This window comes from Molossus molossus, unplaced genomic scaffold (assembly GCF_014108415.1).
Source record: "Molossus molossus isolate mMolMol1 unplaced genomic scaffold, mMolMol1.p scaffold_m16_p_22, whole genome shotgun sequence".
Lineage (NCBI taxonomy): Eukaryota > Metazoa > Chordata > Mammalia > Chiroptera > Molossidae > Molossus > Molossus molossus.
This window is the reverse complement of record NW_023425358.1, coordinates 15,978,615-16,001,464: the sequence shown is the minus strand read 5'-3', so window position 1 is coordinate 16,001,464 and position 22,850 is coordinate 15,978,615. Positions and strand designations below refer to the sequence as shown.

The 22,850-nt window shown below is 45.3% G+C and overlaps 2 protein-coding genes across 6 annotated transcripts in view; one reads left to right on the top strand and one right to left on the bottom strand.

The window, feature by feature from the left end:
* Positions 1-22,850, bottom strand: part of MED15 (mediator complex subunit 15) — an 80,421-nt gene that overhangs the window by 36,342 nt on the left and 21,229 nt on the right. For all 5 annotated transcript variants that reach the window (XM_036277040.1, XM_036277041.1, XM_036277042.1 and 2 more), the window contains one exon: positions 16,515-16,602. In XM_036277040.1, coding sequence (XP_036132933.1) covers positions 16,515-16,602 — 88 coding nt within the window. Of the gene's footprint in view, positions 1-16,514; positions 16,603-22,850 lie in introns of those variants that run through there.
* LOC118640175 (cytochrome c oxidase subunit 7A2, mitochondrial-like) lies at positions 13,575-13,892 on the top strand. Its single transcript, XM_036277051.1, has one exon. It carries the CDS (start codon positions 13,575-13,577, stop codon positions 13,824-13,826), a length of 252 nt encoding a protein of 83 aa, XP_036132944.1. The 3' UTR covers positions 13,827-13,892.

The window sequence follows — 22,850 nt, the reverse complement described above, 5'->3', positions numbered from 1 at the left end:
AACAGAAGAAACCATGAAGGGGAAAGGCCCAGGGGAAAGAAAATGCTGGGATGATAAACACATCTAAGGAGGCAGGTACAGAAAGAGGGAGAATGAGGCTCTGTTGGAGCAAAGGGACACTTAAGAGGCTGTCAACACTACCAATTTCTGACTGCCCCCACCAATTTCTGGTAGGAAAGATAATGTGCCGGGAATAAAAGTGTCACTGTCTCCTGCATGTCAACCACCTACTGAGGCTGCTCCTTGAAGGACAGGGGAGTGGATAGCAAGGAAAGGGGAGTGCTAAAGGAAGCTCAGGAAATGAGGTGGCCACGTATGAGAGGAACAGAACTGGGAGTTCGCCAGGTCAGTATCTGATATCTTATTAGGGTCTTGGACCATCTTTTAGGAGGGCTATATCTTAAAAGAATTTGTGGAGTTTTCGCCACTTCTATAAAAGGTAAAACAAGAGGAAACAGGTTTAAAAAGCAACCAGATTTTTTTTTTCTTTTAAATCTTTATTGTTGAATGTAGAATGTATTACAGATGTTCCACGATTTTCCCCCATGAACCGCCTCCTCCCCACTCCCTCCTTTTCCCACACTATTGTCTGTGTCCATTGGTTATGCATATAAGTTCTTTGTATTATTTCTTCCCTCCCCCCAACCCCTTTCCCTTTGAGGTTTGTCAGTCTAGCAATGAATTTGTACTTCTTAATCCCTTCGCCTTTTCACCCATTTCCCCAACCCCCCTCCCAACTGGCAACCAACAAAATGTTCTCTGTATCTATGAGAATGTTTCTGTTCTGCCTGTTCATTTTGTTTGTAGATTCCATTGTTGATAGATATGTATTCATTGCCATTTTGTTTGTTCATATATTTTATCTCTTTCATCAAAAAGACCCTTCATCATGTCATATAAAAACGGTTTGGTGATGATGAACTCCTTTAACTTTTTCTTGTCTGGGAAACTCTTTATATGGCCATCAATTCTAAATGACAGCTTTGCAGGATAGAGTAATCTTGGTTGTAGGTTCTTGCTTTTCATCACTCTGAATATTTCTTGCCACTCCCTTCTGGCCTGCAAAGTTTCTTTTGAGAAATCAGCTGACAGCCTTATGGGAACTCCCTTGTAGGTAACTAGCTGCCTTTCTCTTGTTGCTTCTAAGATTCTCTCTTTGTCTTGAACCTTCTGCATTTTGATGATGATGTGTCTTGGTGTGGGCCTCCTGGGGTTCATCTTATTTGGGACTCTCTGTGCTTCCTGGACTTGTATGTCTGTTTCCTTCACCAAGTTAGGGAAGTTTTCTGCCATTATTGTTTCAAACAGGTTTTCAATTTCTTGTTCTCTCTCTTCTCCTTCTGGCACTCCCAAGATGCGAATGTTGGCATGCTTGAAGTTGTCCCAGAGGCTCCTTACACTATCCTCATTTTTTTGGATTCTTTTTTCTTTTTGCTGTTCTGATTGGGCGTTTTTTTGCTTCCTTATATTCCAAATCGATGGTTTGCTTCTTGGATTTTACGTACTCTATTACTGAATCTGTGTAAATTATTCTTTATTTCAGTTAATGCCTCCTTCATTTCTGACTGTGTATCCATTATTTCTGACTGGTCCTTTTTGATGCTCTTGAGGCCCTCACTAAGTTCACTGAGGTTCTCATTAAGTTCACTGAGCATCCTTATAAGCAGTATTTTGAACTCAGCATCTGTTAGGTTGCTTATCTCCATTTCGCTTAGTTCTTTTTTTTTCCTTGATATTTTGTTCAGATAGAGTGGGGGAGAGAGAGAGAGAAAGAGAGAGAGAAACATCGACGTGAAAGGGACACATCAAGTGGTCGCCACCCTCACAACCCAACCAGGACCAGGGACAAACTGCAACCGAGGTACATGCCCTTTGCGGGAACCGAACCCGGGTCTCTCTGGACCACAGGCCGACGCTCCAACTGCTGAGCCAAACCGGCCAGGGCTTGCTTAGTTCTTTTCTTGGGGTTTTGTTCTGTTCTTTCATTTGGGACCTGTTTCTTAGTCTCCTCATTTTGGCTGCCTCCCTGTGTTTGTTTCTGTGTATTACTTAACGAGCGGTATGGGGCTAGCTGAGACCAGATGCTGCTTGTTTGAAAGAATTTAGGAAAAACCTGAAACAAGGTCCAAGACAGGCCAATCCTACGGTTAAGCAAGTGGCAACAGCTTGGATGGGCCTGAAAGTTGGGTGGGGCGGGGCCTCAGGGAGTCACCAGGGCAGGGCTACCAGTGTGAGCCAGGTTGCTGGAGTCCCAGGTATGGCGACTGTCTACCGCCACAGGGAAGGGCTCGCGGAAGGAACAAAGGCCTCTGACAGCACGTTTGTCCGGGAGAAAGCTCCCTCTCCAGCCCTCACTTCAGTGCCAAACAGCTCAGTTCTTCCCTGTATGTCTCTGGTGCCCCTCGAGCTGCCTCCCCTCCGAGCTTAGAGGGAGAGAGTCTGATAAGTCCGTGCGCGGGCCCTTTAAGTAGCTGCCCGGGGCTCCAGCGCTTTAGCTTCCCTGAGCCTCAGTTCCTGCTGGTTTTTCCAGCCAGAAGTTATGGGGATTCTCTTCCTGGCACTGGAACCCTGAGCGGGGCACCTGGTGTGGGACGGGGACCCTCAGTCCTCAGGAAGGACCTTCCCAGCCAAGGTGTCCTCCTGATTATTATCTGCCACACATGGGTGTGGGACCAGCCCGTCCGCCTCCTACCAGTCTGGATGTGGCTGCTGCTTCAATTTCATAGTTGTAGGACTTCCATTCAGCTTGATTTCAGGTGGTTTTGAATGATGGTTGTTCTGTAATTTAATTGTAACTTTGATGTGGTTGTGGGAGGTCGCGATACCGCGTTTACCTATGCCATCTTGACCAGAAGTCGCAACCAGATATTTTAATGGATTGCCCGTTTGGCTGGGTCTCCTTCGCTTGCCACCCTCACCATGGAGAGAGAGGAGGGAGAGGGAGAGAGAGATGGAGGCATCGGTGGGGGAGAGCTTTGGTTGGCCGCCTCCTGCGTGCCCCTCACTGAGGATCGGCCCACAGCATGGGCGTGTGCCCTGATGGGGAATCGAGCCAACGTCCTCTTGGTGCATGGATCGACACCGGGCCGCTGGGCCTCACCAGCCGGGCACAAATATCATCTCTTTTGATTCTCAGCATAACCCTTTGAGTTCAGAACTATCATCCTCATTTCTCACAGAGAAAACTGAGGTTTAAAGAACTTAACCTATTCAAAGTCATGTGGCTAGAAAGTGGCTAAGAGTAGGATCATCAAACTACAGCCCATGGCCCTGGCCGGTTTGGCTCAGCGGTTAGAGCGTCGACCTGCGGTCCTGAGAGACCCGGGTTCGGTTCCCGCTAAGGGCACGTACCTCGGTTGCAGTTTGTCCCTGGCCCTGGTCGGTCGTGCGGGTGGCAGCCACTCGATGTGTTCCTTTCACATCGATGTTTCTCTCTCTCTCTCTGTTCCTCTCTCTCCCTCCCACTTTACCTGAATAAAAAAATGGGAAAATGTCCTCGGGTGAGGATAAAAAAAAATACAAAAAACTACAGCCCATGGACCAAATCCAGCCTGCTACCTGTTTTAATAAATAAAGTTTTATTGGAACACACACACACACACACACACACAAAAAGCAACCAGATATGCCCTGGCCGGTTGCTCAGGTGGTTGGAGTATAGTCTCATATACCAAAAAGGTTGTGGGTTTGATTCTCGCTCTCTCTAAAATCAATAAACATATTCTCAGGCGAGGATAAAAATAAATTAAAAAAAAAACAACCAACTAGATACTTTTACTAAGACACAAGACACAGTAAATGAGGCTCAGGATCATGTCCTCAAGGTCCTTCAAATAGAATTAGGACCAAAGGCTCAAAGCTATGGGCAGATTCTACCAACAGCAATCCCAGCGCCAGAGCAGGGGCACCGGCATGGTCTGCTCCTGGCTGAGGCTGCTCCACTGGTGGAGTGGAGGCTCTCCGGACCAGAACAGTGTGAGATAGTCTGAGGGGAAGAAAGGGAGGGAGGGATGTGACCCCCTGACAGTAGAAATGGGCATAGGACACTGTTAAGTCACACTGATACGAAGGGGCTTTCTTATGGGTTAAACACATCTCCAAAATTCTTGCAAAGGCCGGGTCACTCAGGAACCATTGTGGGGTTGAGGGCTGCAGATCTGCTGCAAGCACTCCTTTCCACAGGAGACCCTGGGATCTGAAACTGCACCTCTGATCTCCCCCAGGCTGGGGCTGTCTTATCCCCATCACTGAATCTCTTATCTGTGAGTGCTAGCATCCTGACTGACCTCCCCACGTGTGAGATTTCCAGCCCCCATCAAGGATAGGTCATTAAACACCCTTCTACTACAAGGCTCCAGGACTTCCAGGAAAAGAGCTGAAAAGCATGTAACCTCCCTTATATTCACTCAAGTCTTCACCACTTCCCCTACTTGACATCATAAACTTGGCATGTCCAGGCTGCAGGTGAGGCTGGGTCCTCTCAGACTGCAGACAATAGCAGCTAACACTCTGGCATTTATATGGTGCTATAAACACTTTACATAAATTAATGCATTTAATTCTTCCAACCACCCACTGAGGCAGATATTACTAACATGCCTGGTTTGTAGATGAGAAGACAGAAATGTAGGGGGCGGGGGGTACTTTATATAATTTAAACACTTGCCTGACCTGTACAAGTCTTGCACAAGGGCTCCACGATAAGGGGGAAAAATATCTCCCCACACAGATGTAGAATGAGCAGCAGGAGGGACACACACACTCCATATAAAATACTACATGCCATACACTATATGCTAAACACTACCTTTTGTATAAGACACGGGGAATCTAAATATATATATTTGCTTATATCTGCAAAAACAAATGCCAGAAGGATAAACCAAAATTGACGATCAACAGTTACCCCCAGAGATATCAGGAACTGGGCTGGAAATGAGACTTCCCACCTTGTTATATGGTTTTCACATTGGAAGCGTGTAAATCTTTTAACAAGTTGAAGATAAAACCAAATGAAAAGAAATAAGTACAATTCATAAACATTTAAAATAAGCCAAAGTATGAGCTGGATATCAAGTTGGTGTCAAAATCAAATAGGGAAAATAATTTTTTTTTCATTATTCACTTAAAAAAATTGAAAATAAAACAAAAACCCGCACGATCTTAGTGGAAGGAATACATTTGAGGACAAAAAGAGCTGCAAAGAAATCTTAAACTTCATTCCACATTTTGTTATTATTTGTTACTAATATTAGTGATAATATTAGTCTGTATTCTGACAGTATTTTAGAGTAAGCAATTATGCTAATTATATCAGAAGCCAAGATATTCATAGTAAGAGAAAAGATACATGTTTAAAATGAAAGTAAAACCCTGTAAGGTTAAATCTGAATTAGAAACATCAGTGTAAAATTATGGGGATTTTGAGGTTGTTGTTTCTCAAAAACATTAGTTCTTAGCTCTGTTCACAAAAAGGCGCAGACGCCATGAACAGCCCAGTGTCAGTACAGCAAGCTCTAAATACCATTTCACCTTCAAAGGGGAACCAGGGTTGCTTAGAGGAATGGCTGATTTTAGGCTGAGATGCAAGCAAGCTATGAAAGACAAAATGGGTCATGATAAGGGACCCCAAGAGGGATGGGAGGGTGCTTCAGCGCTGCCACTGGGTGAGGATGGGATCATCTAAGCATCAAAATGAACGGCAGCAGTGGACTGAAACACACTAGATACAGTGCCCCAAGCTCATGTTTGTTACTCATAGGAAGAGAACCCATTCTCACCCCCAATCCCAAACCCCATTTGTCCTCTCTGGGGGTATCAAGAGCAGTAACTCCTTGCCCTGAAAAGAATCTATGGTCAGGGAAGTATTCCTGGTGGTCCTCCACAGGTTGTGTTTCAAGCAACCAAGAAGCCCTAGTTGATGAAAGAAAACCCTTCTTTATAGAAACATTCCATCTATAAATGTGGAAGAAAAGCCAGAAGTAGGGACAGTTACCATTTTGCAATGCCCAGTTAAATGATGGAATCATTGAATGATAAATGAATGGGGAACTCCATAAGAGAAGTGTCAGGCCCCCTCACTCTCTAAAGTCCTAACCAACTGTAGCCTTGTGGGAAAATTGAGACACCCAGAAATAAAAATATGACGCTCGGCCAGTGTGGCTCAGTGGCTGAGCGTCAACCCATGCACCAATAGGTTGCTGGTTCGATTCCTGGTCAGGGCACATGCCCAGGTTGTGGCCCAAATCTCCCAATGACAGGCGTGCGGCCAATCGATGTTCCCTCACTGATGTTTCGTTCTCTCTCTCCCTCTCCCAAAAATTTAAATAAATAAATACATACATAAATAAATACATAAATAAATAAATAAAATTTAAAAAATAAATGATGCATCATATCAGGCAGATTCCTGCTAACAAGACCACTGCACCCTCTACTCTTTCAACCTAACACCCAGTTCACAAGAAATAAGGGGCAGGCAAAAGGGACTCAGGCAATAAAGAATGCTGATGGCAGAAACATGGATATTATAGGTTCTGCCACTTAGGACTCAGAAGAAAGTGAGAAACCTGGTAGAGAAAGCTCATATCATCTTAGAGAATCCATATATCATCAAAAACAGAATGTGGTAGAAAAAGCAATGTTAAAGGTGTTTCTGCTGAGGACTCAGAGGAAATGAGAAATGTGTTATTACAAACTAAAGCAAAGAGCATCTTATATAGCAGCATAAAGTTTTGCCGAGTTGTATAGAAAACAGAACTTATAAGCAATGAAGCTGATTATTTGGTTGAGTAGCCTTCCAAGCTGGCCTGATTTCTTCTTGCTGCTTGTAGTAAAATGTGAGAGGAAAGAAATAAATTGAGGGACGAACTATTAAATAAAAAGGAACTTGCACTTGATGATTTGGGAAATTTCCAGGCTACTCAGATTGCACAAAATGCTAAAATCAGGAGATTCACTGTTAGTAAAGTGTGCCCTGGAGAGAAGTCCATGGGTGTGGCTGGACATATTTTGTTGGTGCCAAAGAGATTAGGCATGTGATTCATGAATTCCTTCAATCATTTCACAGAAGTCAGGAATAGGGAGGAAATTATCCAGGAAAAATCTGAGGAGAAACCTCTTGTCTAATGACATGAATCTTGTCACATACACAGGAGACCCATCAGGTTTTTTAGTGTTATACCAGCAGAAACACTGCCAGATTGGACTGAAAGGGACAGAAACTGGATGAAATCAAAGAAGGGTATCAGACTTCCAAAATTCCACAGGAAGGAAACAGACTATAAAGCTACTCAGCTGCACACATGTGCTAGTCTTTAAGAAAAGGAAAGATGACCACAAGAGCAGAGCCTTGGGCCAAGAGGCCAAAGCCTTGGGCCCAAAGAATGGAGCCTCCAAATCTGTAGTCATATTTTTTCTTTATGGATTTTAGGGAAAGAGGAAGGGAAATGGAGAGATAGAAACATTGATGAGAGGGAACACAGACTGGCTGCCTCCTGCTTGCCCCCCACTGGGGATTTGGCCAACAATCTGGGTATGTGCCCTGACTGGGAATCAAACTGGTGACCTCTTGGTGCATGGGTCCACGGTCAACTGCTGAGCCACACCAGCCAGGAATAAGTCATAATAATTTGTTATAGTAGCTACAGGAAACTAATCTATAGATTTGCCTACTCTGGGCATTTTATACAAATGCAAATATACTTTGTGGTCTCCTGTGACAACTGTTATTAATCCTCACCTGAGGATATTTTTTCCATTGATTTTGAGAGAGAGTGGAAGGGAAGGAGGGAGAAAGGGAGAGAGAAACAGATGTGAGAGAGACACATCAGTTGGTTGCCTCCTGCATATGCCCTGACCAGGGCTGGGGATCAAACCTGCAACCCAGGTACATGCCCCTGACCAGGAATTGAATCCGTGACCTTTTGGCCCTTGGGCTGATGCTCTAACCACTTGAGTATACTGGCTAGGACCCTTGTGACTGTTTTATTATACTTAGCATAGTACTTTCAAGGTTCACCATGTTGTAACATGTATCAGTACAGTTGAGCCTTAAACAATGCAAGAGTTAGGGGCGCTGACCCCCTGACATGGTAAAAAAAATCCATGTATAACTTTAGACTCCCTCAAAACTTAACTATTAATAGCCTACTGCTGACTGGAAACCTTACTGATAACATAAACAGTAGATTAACACACTTTATATATGTATTATATGTGATATTCTTACAATAAAGCTAGAAAACAGAAAATGTTATTAAGAAAGTCATAAGGAAAATACATTTATAGTATTTATTGGGGGAAAGGAACAGATATAATTGGACTGGCACAGTTCAAACCTGTGCTGTTCAAGGGTCAACTGTACCACATTACTTTATATGGCCAAATAATATACCCCATTTTATCCATTCATTAGCTGATAAACATTTGGGTTGTCGCCACTTTTTGGCCATTATGAATGATGCTACAAATATTTATGTACATAAGATTTTGTGGGATATGGTCATATGTTTAATTTTTTGAGGAATCATCACATTTTTTCATAGTGGCTGCACCAATTTACATTCCTTCCAGCAATGTATGAGTTTCCAATTTCTCCACATCTTCACCAACACTTATTGTCTCTCTCTCTCTCTCTCTTTTATAGCCATCGTGAGTGTGAAGTGGTATCTCACTGTGGGGTTTTTTTAGACAGAGAGGAAGGGAGAGGGAGAGAGAGAGAAACAGCAACAAGAGAGACACATCAATCAGCTGCCTCCTGCATGCCCTCTGCTGGGGATGGAGCCCGCAACCCGGGTATGTGCCCTGATTGGGAATTGACCAGCGACCTCTTGGTCCATGGGTTGATGCTCAACCACTGAGCTATACTAACTCAGCTCACTGTGGTTTTGATTTGCATTTCCCTGATGACTAGTCATGGTGAGCATCCTTTCAAGTATTTCTTTTTTTTTTTATCCTCACCTGAGGATATTTTTCCATTTTTTGTACAGATAGAGAGGGAGGGAGAGAGAGAGAGAAACATCGAAGTGAAGGGACACATCGAGTGGCTGCCACCCGCACGACCAACCAGGGCCGGGGACAAACTGCAACCGAAGTACGTGCCCTTAGCGGGAACCGAACCCGGGTCTCTCCAGACCGCAGGCCGACGCTCTAACCGCTGAGCCAAACCGGCCAGGGCTCAAGTATTTCTTGACCATTTATTTGTATATCTCCTTTCGAGAAATGCTTCGGAGAAATGTCTATTTAAGTCTTTTGCACACATTTTAATTAGTTTTTTGTTGTTGTTGTTGAATTGTAGCAGTTCTTTTTTTATCCTCACCTGAGGACATTTTTGCATTTATCTTCAGATAGAGTAGGAGGTAGAGAGGGTGGAAGAGAGAGAGAGAAACATCGATGTGAGAGAGACACATTGAGTGACTGCCACCCATATGACCCCAACCGGGGCTGGGGACAAACCACAACCGAGGTACATACCCTTAGTGGGAACCGAACCCAGGCCTCTCTGGTCCATAGGCCGACACTCTAACCGATGAGCTAAACCAGCCAGGGCAATAGCTTTTCATTTTGATAAAGTCAAATTAACCTTTAATGTTTTCTTTTGTTGCTTGTGCTTTTGGTGTCATATGTAAAAACTGTTGCCTAGTTAAAGGTCATGAAGATGTCTGCTTAAGTTTTCTTTTAAGAGTTTTATAGTTTGCCCTGGCTGGTTTGGCTCAGCAGTTGGAGCGTCAGCCTGCGGACCAGAGAGTCCCGGGTTCGGTTCCCACTAGGGGCACGTGCCAAAAAAAAAAAAAAAAGAGTTTTATAGTTTTAGCTCTTACACTTAAGTCTTTGATCTATCTTGAGTTAATTTTTATACATGGTGTGAAGACAGGGTGCAACCTCAATATTTTATATGTGGTAATCCAGTTGTAGAAAAGACTATTTTTCTTTCCCACTGAAATCTTCTGGCACCCATGTCCAAACAAAAAAAAAAATTGGTTAAGCCCTGGCCGATTTGGCTCAGCGGTTAGAGCATTGCCTGTGGACCAATGAGACCCAGGTTCGATTCCAGCCAAGGGCACTACCTCAGTTGTAGTTCGTCCCCAGCCCTGGTCGGGGTTGCACAGGAGGCAACCAGTCGATGTGTCTCTCTCACATCAATGTTTCTCTCTCTCCCTGTCCTAATCCGTCTAAAGATAAATGGAAAAATGTCCTCAGGTGAGGATTAAAAAAAAAATCAGTTAATAGTAAATATGAAGGTTTATTTCTAGACTCTTAATTCTACTTCAATAATCTATATGTTTATCCTTATACTAGTTATTTTTTTAAAAACTCTGTAGTACATTTTTAAATTAGGAAGTGTGAATTTTTCTATTTTGTTCTTTTCCAGGTTGTTTTGGCTATTCTGAGTTCCTTGAATTTCCTTAGGATTTGTTTGTCACTTTGTACAAAGTCTATTTGAAAGTTTTCCTCACATATTGAAAAATATATCATATCCCAGAGCAGACGCTCCAGAGCCAGTGTTCTCAGCAACATGAGATCTTTGATAAGTATTGCATTGATTCACATAGTTTAACATTTTATTTTTATAGCTTATAAAGTATTTTACACATACAAAAAATGAATAATAAAACAAATGCCAGGGGCTCCTTACCCAGCTTAAATTAAAAATGAAGAAAGAAAGAACCCCATGCTACCATTTACTTACTTATGTATACACCTTGGTTTCCTCACAGGTAAACTAGAGAAAATGTCACAAAAACTAGACAGTATTTGTAAAGTACTTCTCTCAGTGCCCCAATTTAACTATTAAAAATATAGCTACTGAAAAATAAACAATCAGAATTCACAACTAAACTTCTAAACAAGTATGTTTATTAAGGATGGTGCAGGAGTTCGGACTGTCACACATTAGACAAAATGGAGCAAAGGAGCACTGCCTTCTAGCAGATCTCAGCAATTGTTAAGAAAATGCTAGACTTTTCAAGTGTTTAGATTTTTAATGTCCACAGTTGTGCTCTTCTAAGCTCTAAGACAATACTTCTAATGACCAAATTCTTGGGCAGTCTAATAACTATCCTCAATTAAAGAGGGGTAGCAGGAGATGTATTCAGATTCAAGCAAAAGCCAGAACCTAGGCTTGTGAGAGCCCTTAAAGAGGCTAAAGGTAGGAAAGTGTCTCCCTTTATCAGACATTCACAGGCATTCTCCTCCTCCCTTGCTAAGAATGCCACTGGACCTGGCCCAATTTCCTCTTCCCCACTGATTCCAGCTGGCTAGTTGTTTAGCTCAGGCCCTCCTCTTTGGTAAGTCCCAAAGCGGCTTCCCATTTCTGATGCTTTCAGCCTCCTCGGTCTCTGGCTTTACTTCTGCCTCACTGTGTGACTTCCTGGGCAAGTTAACTAACATCTGTGTACCTGAGCCTCCTGGTCTGCAAATTGGGAAGAGTGGTACTGTACCTGCTTCATAAGGCTGATGTGAGTTCAAATAAGCTCACACAGGTGAAACACACAGAACAGGGCATTGCAAAGGGACATTATTTAGAGGGAACAAATGGGGTCAGGTCATTAAACCTGGAGCCAGCTAATGACAGAATGGGAAGTGTTTTACCTTGGGTTGCTAACATTCACACTGGAAGCGTGTGCTCACACCTGGCAATTTGGTAAATTCTTTTAGACAAGAGTACTCAAGGTTTTCCTTGCCCTGGGGTGTACACTAGGCAGCTCTTTAGCACCCCATTTTCCTTCAGGGCAGGTACTTGTGGACTCACCAGCTTGCCAGGGTTCCAAGGTTAGGTCAGCCTCTTCTCTATGGCTTTCTCCACCTCCCAGCCCATTCCAGAGTCCAGAAAAAAACAGAGATATCACTCTTTCCCATCCTTTTCCCTATTCTGGGGTCCCATCTTTTAAATTCTTTCACAGTCATTCTAATGGGGTCTCAGGTGAGAGGGGCAGGTAACAAGCATGCAAGGTGCCATCTGACCTAGAGAGTCCTCTCAAGTCCCACCTGTGAGGAAAGGCCACAATGACTGGTATGCAGCTCCATGAGGAACATGAGCGGTAGTAAAAAGCTGGGCACCAGACAACAATGCCTATGTCTGTATCTGTAAATAAGACAGGATATTTCCAATACTTCTTATAAATGTCTCTCTTCCAAACAGAGCCTCTTCTTGGAGTTAAACAAAGGATGTGGGACTCAAACTGTTAAGGTCTGGTTTGTGGGCTGCAGAAAGGCAAAGGCTAAGACAGTGAGGGGGCTGTTGCCTGCTAGACGCCCACTTTGGGATAGAAGGCTTATTCCCCAGCTGTTGTGAGTTTCTGTGGTAGCCAGTCTCTGAGAGGGCCGCTGACAACCACTGCCTCCCGGTACACACACCCCGCTGCTCACATCAAAAGGTAGAGGGGATTCCCTCTCCTGAATCTGCACAGGCCTTAATTAGGGCTTGCTGTACTCATGTGATGTTCTAAGACTTCTAAGGACAGGAAGCTTCCACTCCCTACTCCTTGGGAGCCAACTGCCATGCAGTAAGAAGCCTGGGCTATGCTGCTGGAGACATTAGGTGAAGGGAAAACCAATGTACAGCCATGGGAGTAAGGCCTTATGGACCGTCTGGCCCAGCACAGCTGCCAGCTAGATGACAGGTCACAAGTGAGACCAGCAGAATGCCAGACAGGCAATTCCAATTGCCCCAATTACTGACCCACAGAATCAGGAGACATAACTCACTGATTTTTTTTTTTATCTTCACCCGAGGACATTTTTCCATTTTTTTGTTCAGATAGAGTGGAAGAGACAGAGAGGAAGACAGGGAGAGAGAGAAACATAGACGTGAAAGGGACACATCGAGTGGCTGCCTCCTGCATGACCCAACCAGGGCCAGGGACAAACTGCAACCGAGAGGTACATGCCCTTAGTGGGAACCGAACCTGGGCCTCTCTGGACCGCAGGCCGACATTCTAACCACTGAGCCAATCTGGCCAGGGCAATTCACTGATTTTTTAGGCCACCATGTTTTCGGATACTTTGGTATGAAACAATAGATAACAAACAATACTGAACCAGCAAGTTCTGCATTTCAAAAGCTGAAATAGTTCAATAAGCCCTCATCAAAGCTCTTTTTTTAAATCCTCACCTGAGGATATTTTTACATTCATCTTCAGATAGAGAGGGAAGAAGAGAGAGAGAGAGAAACATCGATGTGAGAGAGACACATTAACTGGTTGCCACCCACACAACCCCAACTGGGGACGGGGACAAACTGCAACGGAGGTACGTGCCCTTAGTGGGAACCAAACCCAGGTCTCTTGGGTCTGCGGCCCGACGTTCTAACAGCTGAGCCTAACCGGCCAGGGCAAAGCTCTTTTAATTATAATACAAACTAATAAAAACAATAAAAACATCCCATCCCCCAAATATTTGCAAATTATATATCTAATAAGAGACTTGTATCCAAAATACATGAAGAACTCTATCAGTCTAATAATAAAAAGACCAAAAACCCACTTTTAAAGTGGGCAAAGGAGGGTTCTAGTGTGACAATTTTCATTCCCGGTGTTTGGCCGTCGCAGTTGGTGGGCAGTAACTGAGTTAACATGCTGCGTAATCTGCTGTCTCTTCATCAGATTGCTCAGAGGACCATAAGTACTGCTTCACGCAAGCGGTTTGAAAATAAAGTTTCAGGGAAACCAAAGCTTTTTCAGGAGGACAATGGAATTCCAGTACATCTAAAGGGTGGGGTAGCTGATGCTCTTCCATATAGAGCTACCATGATTCTTACAGTTGGTGGAACAGCATATGCTATATATCAACTGGCTATGGCTTCACTTCCCAAGAAGCAGGATTGACTTCAGTTATTCTCCCAGCCATCAGCTGGTTGGTTCACTTTCATTCAGCTCTCTATGGACCGGTATGCAGATAAATAACTGAATTCTTCTTTGGGGATCAATATTTATTGACTTGTACTAATTGCCATCAATAAAGCAGTCTTTAAAATAAAATAAAATGGGCAAAGGATCTGAATAAACATTTCTCCAAAGAAAATATACAAATGGCCAATAACACATGAAAAGATATTCAATATCATTAGTCACCAGGAAAATGCAAATCAAAACCACAACAGGATACTTCTTTACAATTATTATGATGGCTATAATAAAAAAGACAAACAATAACAAGTGTTGACAAAGAGAGGAGAAATTAGAACCACATACGCTGTTGATGTGAATATAAAATAATGCAACTACCCTGGCCAGTTTGGCTCAGTGGTTAGAGTGACGGCCCAAGGACTGAAGGGTCGAGAGTTTGATTCTGGTCAAGGGCACATGCCTGGGTTACAGGTTTCCCTCGCCCCAGCCAGAGCTGTGTGGGAGGCAACCAATCAATGTATCTCTCACATTGATGTTTCTTTCTCCTCTTTCTCTCTCTGTCCCCCAACTTCTCCCCCTCCCTTCCACTCTCTCTAAAAAAATCAATGGAAAAATATCCTTGGGTGAGAATTAACAAAATAAGTAAATAAATACTAAAATAAAATAAAATGATGCAGCTGCTTTGGAAAAACAGTCGAACAGTTTCTCAAAAGGTTAAACATAATTATCACGTGATCTAGCAATTCCACTCCTTGGTATATATCCAAAAGAAATAAATCAAAAACCTGTACACAAATGTCCATAGTAGTATTATTCATAATAGCCAAAAGGTGGAAACAATCCCAATGTTCATCAACTGACAAGTACATAAAATGTGACATCTATACAATAAAATATTTGGCAATTAAAAGAATAAAGTACATGCTACAACATGGTTCATGGATGAGCCTTGAAAATATTATGCTAGTGAAAGAAGTGAGTCACAAAAACACATACTGTACAAGTGCATTTTTGTAAAAAGTTCAAACAAGGCAGATAAGTGGTTGCCTAGGGCTAAGGGTAGAGGGCAAATGGAGAATAACAATGGATATGAAGTTTCTCTTAGAAAATGCTCTAAATTTTATTTATAAATGTTTTTTATTTTTATTTTTATTTTAGAGAGAGAGAAGGGAGAGGGAGAGAGAAATAGAAATATCAATGACGGAAACATCAACCTCCTCCAGCTGCCTCCTGCACGCCCCCTGCTGGGGATCAAGACCACAACCCAGGTATGTGCCCCAACCAGGAACAGAACCTGTGACCTTTCGGTGCATGGGTTGCTGTTCAACCACTGAGCCACACTGGCTGGGCAGAAAATGCTCTAAAATTTAGATTGTGGTAATGGTGGAACAACTCTGTGCATATCCTAAAGACCACTGAATTGTACATTTTAAATGGGTAAACTGTATAGCATATAAAGTAGATCTCAATGAAGTTATTAAAAAAGAAAAAAAAAAAAAGAAAATGCTTATCATATATACCTAGGGCACAGAGCCCTTCCTGCCCTGCCTCAGAGCTCTTCCTTGCACTTGCATGTGCTCAAAAACACACACTCATGTGCTCTGACCTTTAAGACCAAACTGCATAGATGGTTTCGGTTCTGGAACTTGCCTTTTCTAGCCTCTCATCTCTACCTTTCCATTTCACAAAATGATCAACTCATCTAAACATTCAGACTATGCTCAAATTTCCCCAAATGACCTATAAGTGTCTTGATAGTTTATCAAATCAGTAACCAATCAAGGACCATAAATAACATCATCTTTTAATTTGTGACACATAGCATGTCTTAGACCTCCAACACCTCACTCAAGCACAAGATGCTCAGAGCACACACAATGCATGGGGGAGGAGGGGCTGGAGGTCAGGATCTGTAAGAAACACAGCGCAGGTGTGATGCAGAACAAAAGCCCTGGGCATTAGCCCCACCTTGCATGAGCTGGGTAACCTTAGACAAGCAGCTTGGCTTCTTTGTGCCTGTTCTGCTTCATTTTTACCAGAACAGCTCCACCCCAAGGAGAGTGCATGTATGGAAGGAGGTGGTTACATGAAGCCCATAATGCTCAGCCCAGGATGAGGGCTCACACATGGGAAATCCTTCCTAACTACTCTACCAGTAATATGTCTGGTTCCTCGATCAAGGCCTCAATCTCCACTAGCAACACCTTCATCACTTAACAAAAGGGGACAAGAACTCTTCTGGGCCCAAATGTCAGGGCCCTGTGGGTCTTAGGTGAGGACCCCCTGGTAAGGCTGATGCTGAGGCAAGAGCCAGTTCTTACTCAGAGCATTTGTCCCTTCTAAAGGAGAAGATGGGGCCTGCGTGAACATCCTACAGGATTCATGGGTGCTAACCACAAATGGAAGATGCTGGTAGTGAGGTCTGGGGTCAGATGCTGGGTCTGCATCCTGGGAGACCATCCAGTAATATCCCTGCACCTATACCATAGACACACAGGAAGACCCACAGAGTGCTGCAGGCAAAGCTGATAGTGCCTGTAATCGATCAGTGAGTGGCCGCCACTTCGTCACTTCCCCTCTCCCCAGGCAGGGGAGCTTCCAGAGTCTGCATCACATGCTCCCCTTCCTGAGCCTCTCTGCCATGGGCTCTGCCCACTAGGGCCTTACCCGGGTCTTGGCCTTCAGGAACACATGGCTCTCCATGTCCTTGCTGGATTTACTGTGGGCCACACCAGCTTTTCTCATGGCATCCTCACTGAAAGACAAAAACAGGAGATGTTGACACACCTATGAGTCTGTTCCTGCAGGGTTCCTGGCCAAAAGACCCTGCACAGCAACTGCCCCTGGGTAGAGAGGCCTGTCCCCTAGCACACCAGCCTCACTGAGGTCTAGGAAAGGTAACAAGGGAGGAGTGTTCCAGCAGAACGATGAAAGGTGGCTGAGCGAGTAAGAGGGCAGGGCCACAAGAAGGAACGAACAGGAAAGGTGGTCACCATGAAGCAAAACAGCCACCCCTGGCACAAGGGGGAGAGGGGCTGAGCCCTAGGGATAACTCACAATTAGTACAAAATCAAGGGTACATTAGAAGGCTAAGTGGCCAGCAAGCCTCTATTTCCTGCTTTCTGAATGGCCTGGGTCCCCACCTAATTCTGGCATTAAGAGCAGTGGGACCCCAGCTCCGCTCTCCTTCTCTGTAAAACAAAGGGGCCATGACAAGTCTCTCAGTCCCTCCCAAGGCAAAGGTCCCTATGTGGGATGTGCAGGTTCTTCAGGTGAGACCCAAGAGATAAGCCCCAACTTCAAAAGTTTCTTGCTGGGGAGAGGAAGACACAGACCACACACATGAGGAAAACATCTTAAAAGTACATTTGTCAATACATGTACAATAAAAGATGAAATCCTATCACATTTTCATCATGCCGATGCTCTGCTAGGACAAAGCAGTGAACATTAGCTAAGCTTGAGTTCCCTTTGAATGGAAGCATGTGAATAAATACACACACACACACACACACACACACACTCCACATGTACATTTGTTAGAAAGGAAGGGGCATGTTAAGCTTGGGTTCTGAGGCCAGGGCCCTCTGCTCAGACTGCCTTGTTCCCTACAGGACGGGTCTCCCTGCCCATCTTCCCAGCAACGGCCTGCTGAGAGACAAATGAACAAACATGTCAGGGCTCTGCTGCCTCACTCAAGTGAATTAAACAAGCCCAGTCCAGCTGGTGCTACAAAGCTTTCTGACCATTCCAAACAAAGACATCCCAGGCTACTGAAAGAGTATGCACATGGGGCTGCAGAATCAGATTTGTGATCCTTAAAGAAATCCCAGAAAAGAGGGTAAATGCTAAGAGATGGACACATCTGTATTAATGTATAAAGAAAGATAAAATGATGCTGACACACCACAGCACTAGATAAGTCATTCTACATGTTTGAGTCTGGGGTCCAAGCTCCCTGTGTGCTTCCTTAAGCCTGCACAGGAGGCAGAAAAAGGTTCCTGCTGACAAAGCACCCAAGGTGGAGCAGATGTACACACAAGGGGATATAAGACCAGGACCACAAGAGAGAGGCAAGAGAAATAATGCAGAAGGACAAATCAAGACCCAACTCATAGGGAAGTGAGGCTAGCAGGCTAGAAGGATCCGGCACCCACGTGCTGAGGCTGGCATGGGGCAGGTACTCCACACGTGGAGATTGACATCCAGGAGAGATGTCACCTGATAGGCTCTAAGTCACTGAGCATTTCCAACAAGATAAATGACTGAGCAGACCTGTCTTCGGAAGGGCGCCACACCAGTGCCCTCCCCACAAGATAGTACCCTTGCCACCTTCCGACAGCAATGTGAAGCAAACCCTGCCACAGAGCCCGGACCAACGGGGTGACCAAGAGCAGAGCAGTGGACATGGCAAGGGGACACTTACCGGTACACAGGACAGACTGGAGGCTGACTGTGTGGAGTAGGGAGGCTTCGAGTAGAGGGTGGAGCCAGGAGCCACAGTGTAAAGCACAGAGAGGCAAAGAGGGGTGCTTAGGTCTCTGAAGATGAGACTTGGTTACACAGATGGACTCTGTGACCTAGAGCAGCTATCTCCAAGGGCTTAGCCAGGCTCCTGGTTGGCTAAAAGCTGTCCCCAAGCTGCCGACTGGCCATCTTTTATAGGGTCAGCAGACTCACAGGCCCCAAAGACACTTGTGCATCTTAACTGCAGCAAAGACACCTGGCATATCCACCTATATAAGACACAGACAGCAGCTTACTGTAATAGCTTTTAGGTGGGGGGAACCTCACCAGGCCCAAAGGTACCAGATGCCAGGGGATCTGCTAGAGGAGCCCTATACAACTCTGGTCAGGGCAACATCACAGAAGATATCGATGAAATGGACACTGGCTGTCAATGCCTCAGAGCCTGAGGAGTATCAACAACATGGAAGGCCAGAAACAAGCGTCCATGGATTTTTTTCAGATAGAGTGGGAGGGAGGGAAGAAGGGTGGGAGGGAGGGAAGAAGGGAGGGAGGGAGGGACAGAGAGAAAGACACATTGATGTGAGAGAGACACATCGATTTGTTGCCTCCTGCATGACCCCAACAGGGCTGGGGATTAAACTCGAAACCAAGGTATATGCCATGCCATTGGCCAGGAATCAAACCTGCAAATCTTTGGTCTGTGAGCCAACACTCTAACCGTTGATTCTAACCAGCCAGGGCAACAAGCATATCTTAACAAGCTGGAACACACACCTTAACAACAGGAAACGGAACTGGGGTAAGCGTCCAGTTCTGTCCTTGAGTCATGAAAGGGGTTGTACCAGTACAGAGCCGAAGAGGAAGGCTGCTCCTCAGTCAGGCACCAGGGACCTATGAGGCAGCACCAAGCCCATGTCCGTTCCACTGCTGCATGTAGAGTCTGCCCAAACAGGCTGTGTGTGTTTGTTAGCTGAAGAATAAACAGGTGTCCTGACACTGTTTTCAGTTTTGCAAACCATATTTTTAAAAATGTCTTTGCTCCTGTTTCTAGTCTACAGATCATGTTCCATAGTACAAAAGATAAGGCAAAAAAGAAATCAGGCAGTTATGCTCTCTGTGAGTATATTACATTTTCCCCCAAGGACAGGGCCTGTCCTTTCCTATTCGGCCACCTCAGCATTTTGTCCCAGACAGCTGTCCATTATCTGGGATCTAATTGCATATCACACCACATTTCATACCTGTGCTTAGGTGTGGTCCTCCTTTGCACTCAGTACCTAACATGTTCACTGTATGAGGCTGTCGTTGGGACCTAGTCCCATGCTGGGAGCAGCCCTTAACAGGAGCAGAAACAGCTACTTGCCAAAGCCCCCTCCATTCTCCCTGAGCTGGGCTTTGCTGCTGTCCTAGAAGGCCTGCTGGAGCAGCTGGACCCGAATAGTCACTCCTCAGCCTCTGTCTCAAAAAAAAAAACAAAAAAAACCTTTCCAGCGACTGTCCCTAAACAAAGGTAAACTACCATTCAACAAGGAGACGACCCCAACGACAGAGTGGAGCAGAAGTTACAGCCACAGAGATACAACTGAGAAACACCAACATGTCAAGTCCCAGGTCTATGCCACTCAGTTGGGGTAGGTCAGGGAGTACAACCAATGTCAGTTCACAAGGACAGACCCTAAGTGGCTGTCCTGCCACAGTTTCAATACCAAAGTAGCCACCACCAAACCCAAGGCTGCCAGGGAAGCCTTAGCACCATCACAGAAGGGCTCTGTAAGGTGGCTGCTGCCTGGGCCTGACCAACCCTCTGAGAAAAGTAATGAAGACTACACCAGCTCAGAGCACACAGCTTCCTGCTGCGACCTAGGCTCCATAAGCTCCCTCAGTCTAGCTTTCTCCTGGTTAACACAGCTATACCTGTCTGCCCGGTCATGGCTCCACTAGTATCCTGTTTAAACCAGAGCCTGCTAAGGGAGGACCTGATCCGTCACACAGGCCCTGTGGGCTCCCCCAGTGAGTACTGGAGGAGGCCCTTACTGTCCAGATCTTGCTGGAGGAGAAGGCAGTAATACATCAAGAAAACACCCTGGAATCTTAGCTCTGTGCCCACCTCCTGCACAGACCAGAAACCTGGGAACCCCCTCTTCAGTTCCCAATTCTGACTTCCATTCTCTAAAGTTCAAATTCGCACCCCATTTCTCACTAAACCTGTGATGATCCCTCTGGACAGGCCTGTCTAGATCCCATTTCCACCCTGCCACCTCTGCCAGCTCCCCAAGCTACATAAATGGAGGTAAGTTTGGGGAGCAACTCAGGCTATGTCTGTGCCTGCCTCAAAGCAGGCAGCCCACCAGCTGAGGAGTCTGCTTCCTTGCCCACTGCTAGATATCCCAAGGCCCTGCTACCTAGTACACTGCCCAACTATGCCACCAGCTCTGTGTGTTGGGCTCTCTGATCTTGCTCCCACTCGAGTACCCTCATTCTCTGCTTCATGGTGATCACTTCAACCACACCCATGGCATCTCCTCTGTGGGAATTGCTGGCTTTGTGCTGTCACTCTCCTCTGAGCACCTTAAGAGTAGAGACATACCTCCGTATTCAGCAGGCAGTAATCAGTGTCAGACAAAAAACTGGCTATTTGTAACAGAAAGAGTGGTTAACACCACGTATTTTGATAAAACATGACATGCAGAACCTAAGAATCAGTATGGCAGACACTGGGGAAACCAAGCCCCAAACAAGCACATCCAGACTGCAGAGACCAGGTGACTGGGGAAAGGCATATGCTGGGGCAGGCGAAGTGCTAGACAGCAGGACCTGGCAGGAAGTAGACAGAGGAGGAAATCCCTGAGCTATGGAATCATACAGACCAGGGCTCAAATTTCCAAACTGGCCACTCACCAGCTCTAGGTCTTGGGAGAGGCACTCTACCCCACAAGCGCATCCTCTCTGTAAAGGAGCACTCTGACAGGGCTGTGGCCAGGATGAAAGGAGATGTACAGAAAGGGCCAGGATGTGAGGACAGGCCCAGCCTCAGCATAGCCTGCTCTTCCTTACCTTTCCCGTCCCCATATTGGGAAACTCAACTAGGGCAGTCTTAGTCCTTGTAATCGGAATCAGTGCAGGATAAAGCAAAAAAAAAAAAAAAAAAAAATCCAGCAAGTATGTACCCTTGGGAAGATAGATATGCATGAACATATGCTTAAAGTGTGCTAATGCTCCAGTCTGCCCCTTGCCACTCCTCCCCAGAGCCAGTGACCCTGGATAAGGTACCACCTTGTAGAGCCTGTATGTCCTTATCTGCAGAGAGAAGATGGTGACAGTGCCCACCTCACAAAGCTGTTCTAAGAATTACAAAAGTTAACATTGTCAGGCACTTGGCACACAAGAAGCACTAATATGTGTTGAAAAAAATCAGTCAAGAAAAAAGTCCGCCTCACTGTACAGTAAGACTGCATCCCAAAATACTTCCAACAAGCGATGGCATTTGTGTTGCCCACTTCCTGGAAGATGATAGCAATGAGCGTGTGTGGCTCCCTCAGGCAGAGCTGCTTTCCCACCAGAACTCTGAACCACCTGGAAGTTTGCCCCATGGGTGCCCAGCTCCACAGCCCCTATGGGCTGCCCATTTCTCAAGAAGGGTCTTCACACATCCTTCCCTGCCCAGCAGCTGCCAGATCCATCCATCCACACTCCATTTCTAAGGGCAATGATTAACACTCGAGGGCCCTCTCACCACCTCTCATGAGACCACCCTCCAACGCTGCACTCTTCCCTGGATCAAATTTCTTTTCCCACTGCTGAATGAATGCTTGAATTCCTGGGAGAGTGAGCTCCTCTGGTCTCTCGCTGGTGTCTAAAACAGAAGATTCTTTCTTCCCTGGGTCACAGACTCACCCTCCTGACCTCAAATGCACAGGGCAGCTTCTGCACATCCAACTGAGTGACAGACTTTCATTCTGCCCAGAGGAAACTTCTGATTTGAGAAACATAACACCCATCAACCCACTCACTGACCTCTCATGGGGCAGGAGTTTTTGCCAGCCCCGCCCAACTCTCCAAGAGAAGCCTCCAGTGAACTGTCATCTACCTGCTCATAGGACAGGAGCTCGAAACTTGTATGTGTGACCCTTCACCCTGTGTGTATAAAACCCTCAATCATAAAAGTAGCAGATGACAACAAGAAAATAGTTATACAACAGTGGGATGAGACAAGCTTTCCTAAGCACATCACCAAAAGTAGACATCATAAAGGGAAAATCTGACTTTGCCAGATTTAAAAATATTTCTACCACACTTTTCCAGCCATCTACAAGAGAAACAGGAATAGATGACCTGATAATACAAGCCCTTGGCAGCTCAAGCCCAGCCCTGATGTTCGAGGGGTGAGGCTCTGGCAGCCCTGTTTCCTTTCCGGGGTGCTCAGGGAAGTGCCCACCCTACCCTCACCCCCAGACTGTGCAATGGCCTGCATGTTTGGGAACAAGCTCCCAGCATTTGTGGTGCAGCTCAGGGGTGCTCTATGTTTGGTAAGGC

Excerpts from the sequence above, each read along its gene's own strand:
- LOC118640175 (XM_036277051.1), top strand. The coding sequence starts at position 13,575 with ATGCTGCGTAATCTGCTGTCTCTTCATCAGATTGCTCAGAGGACCATA.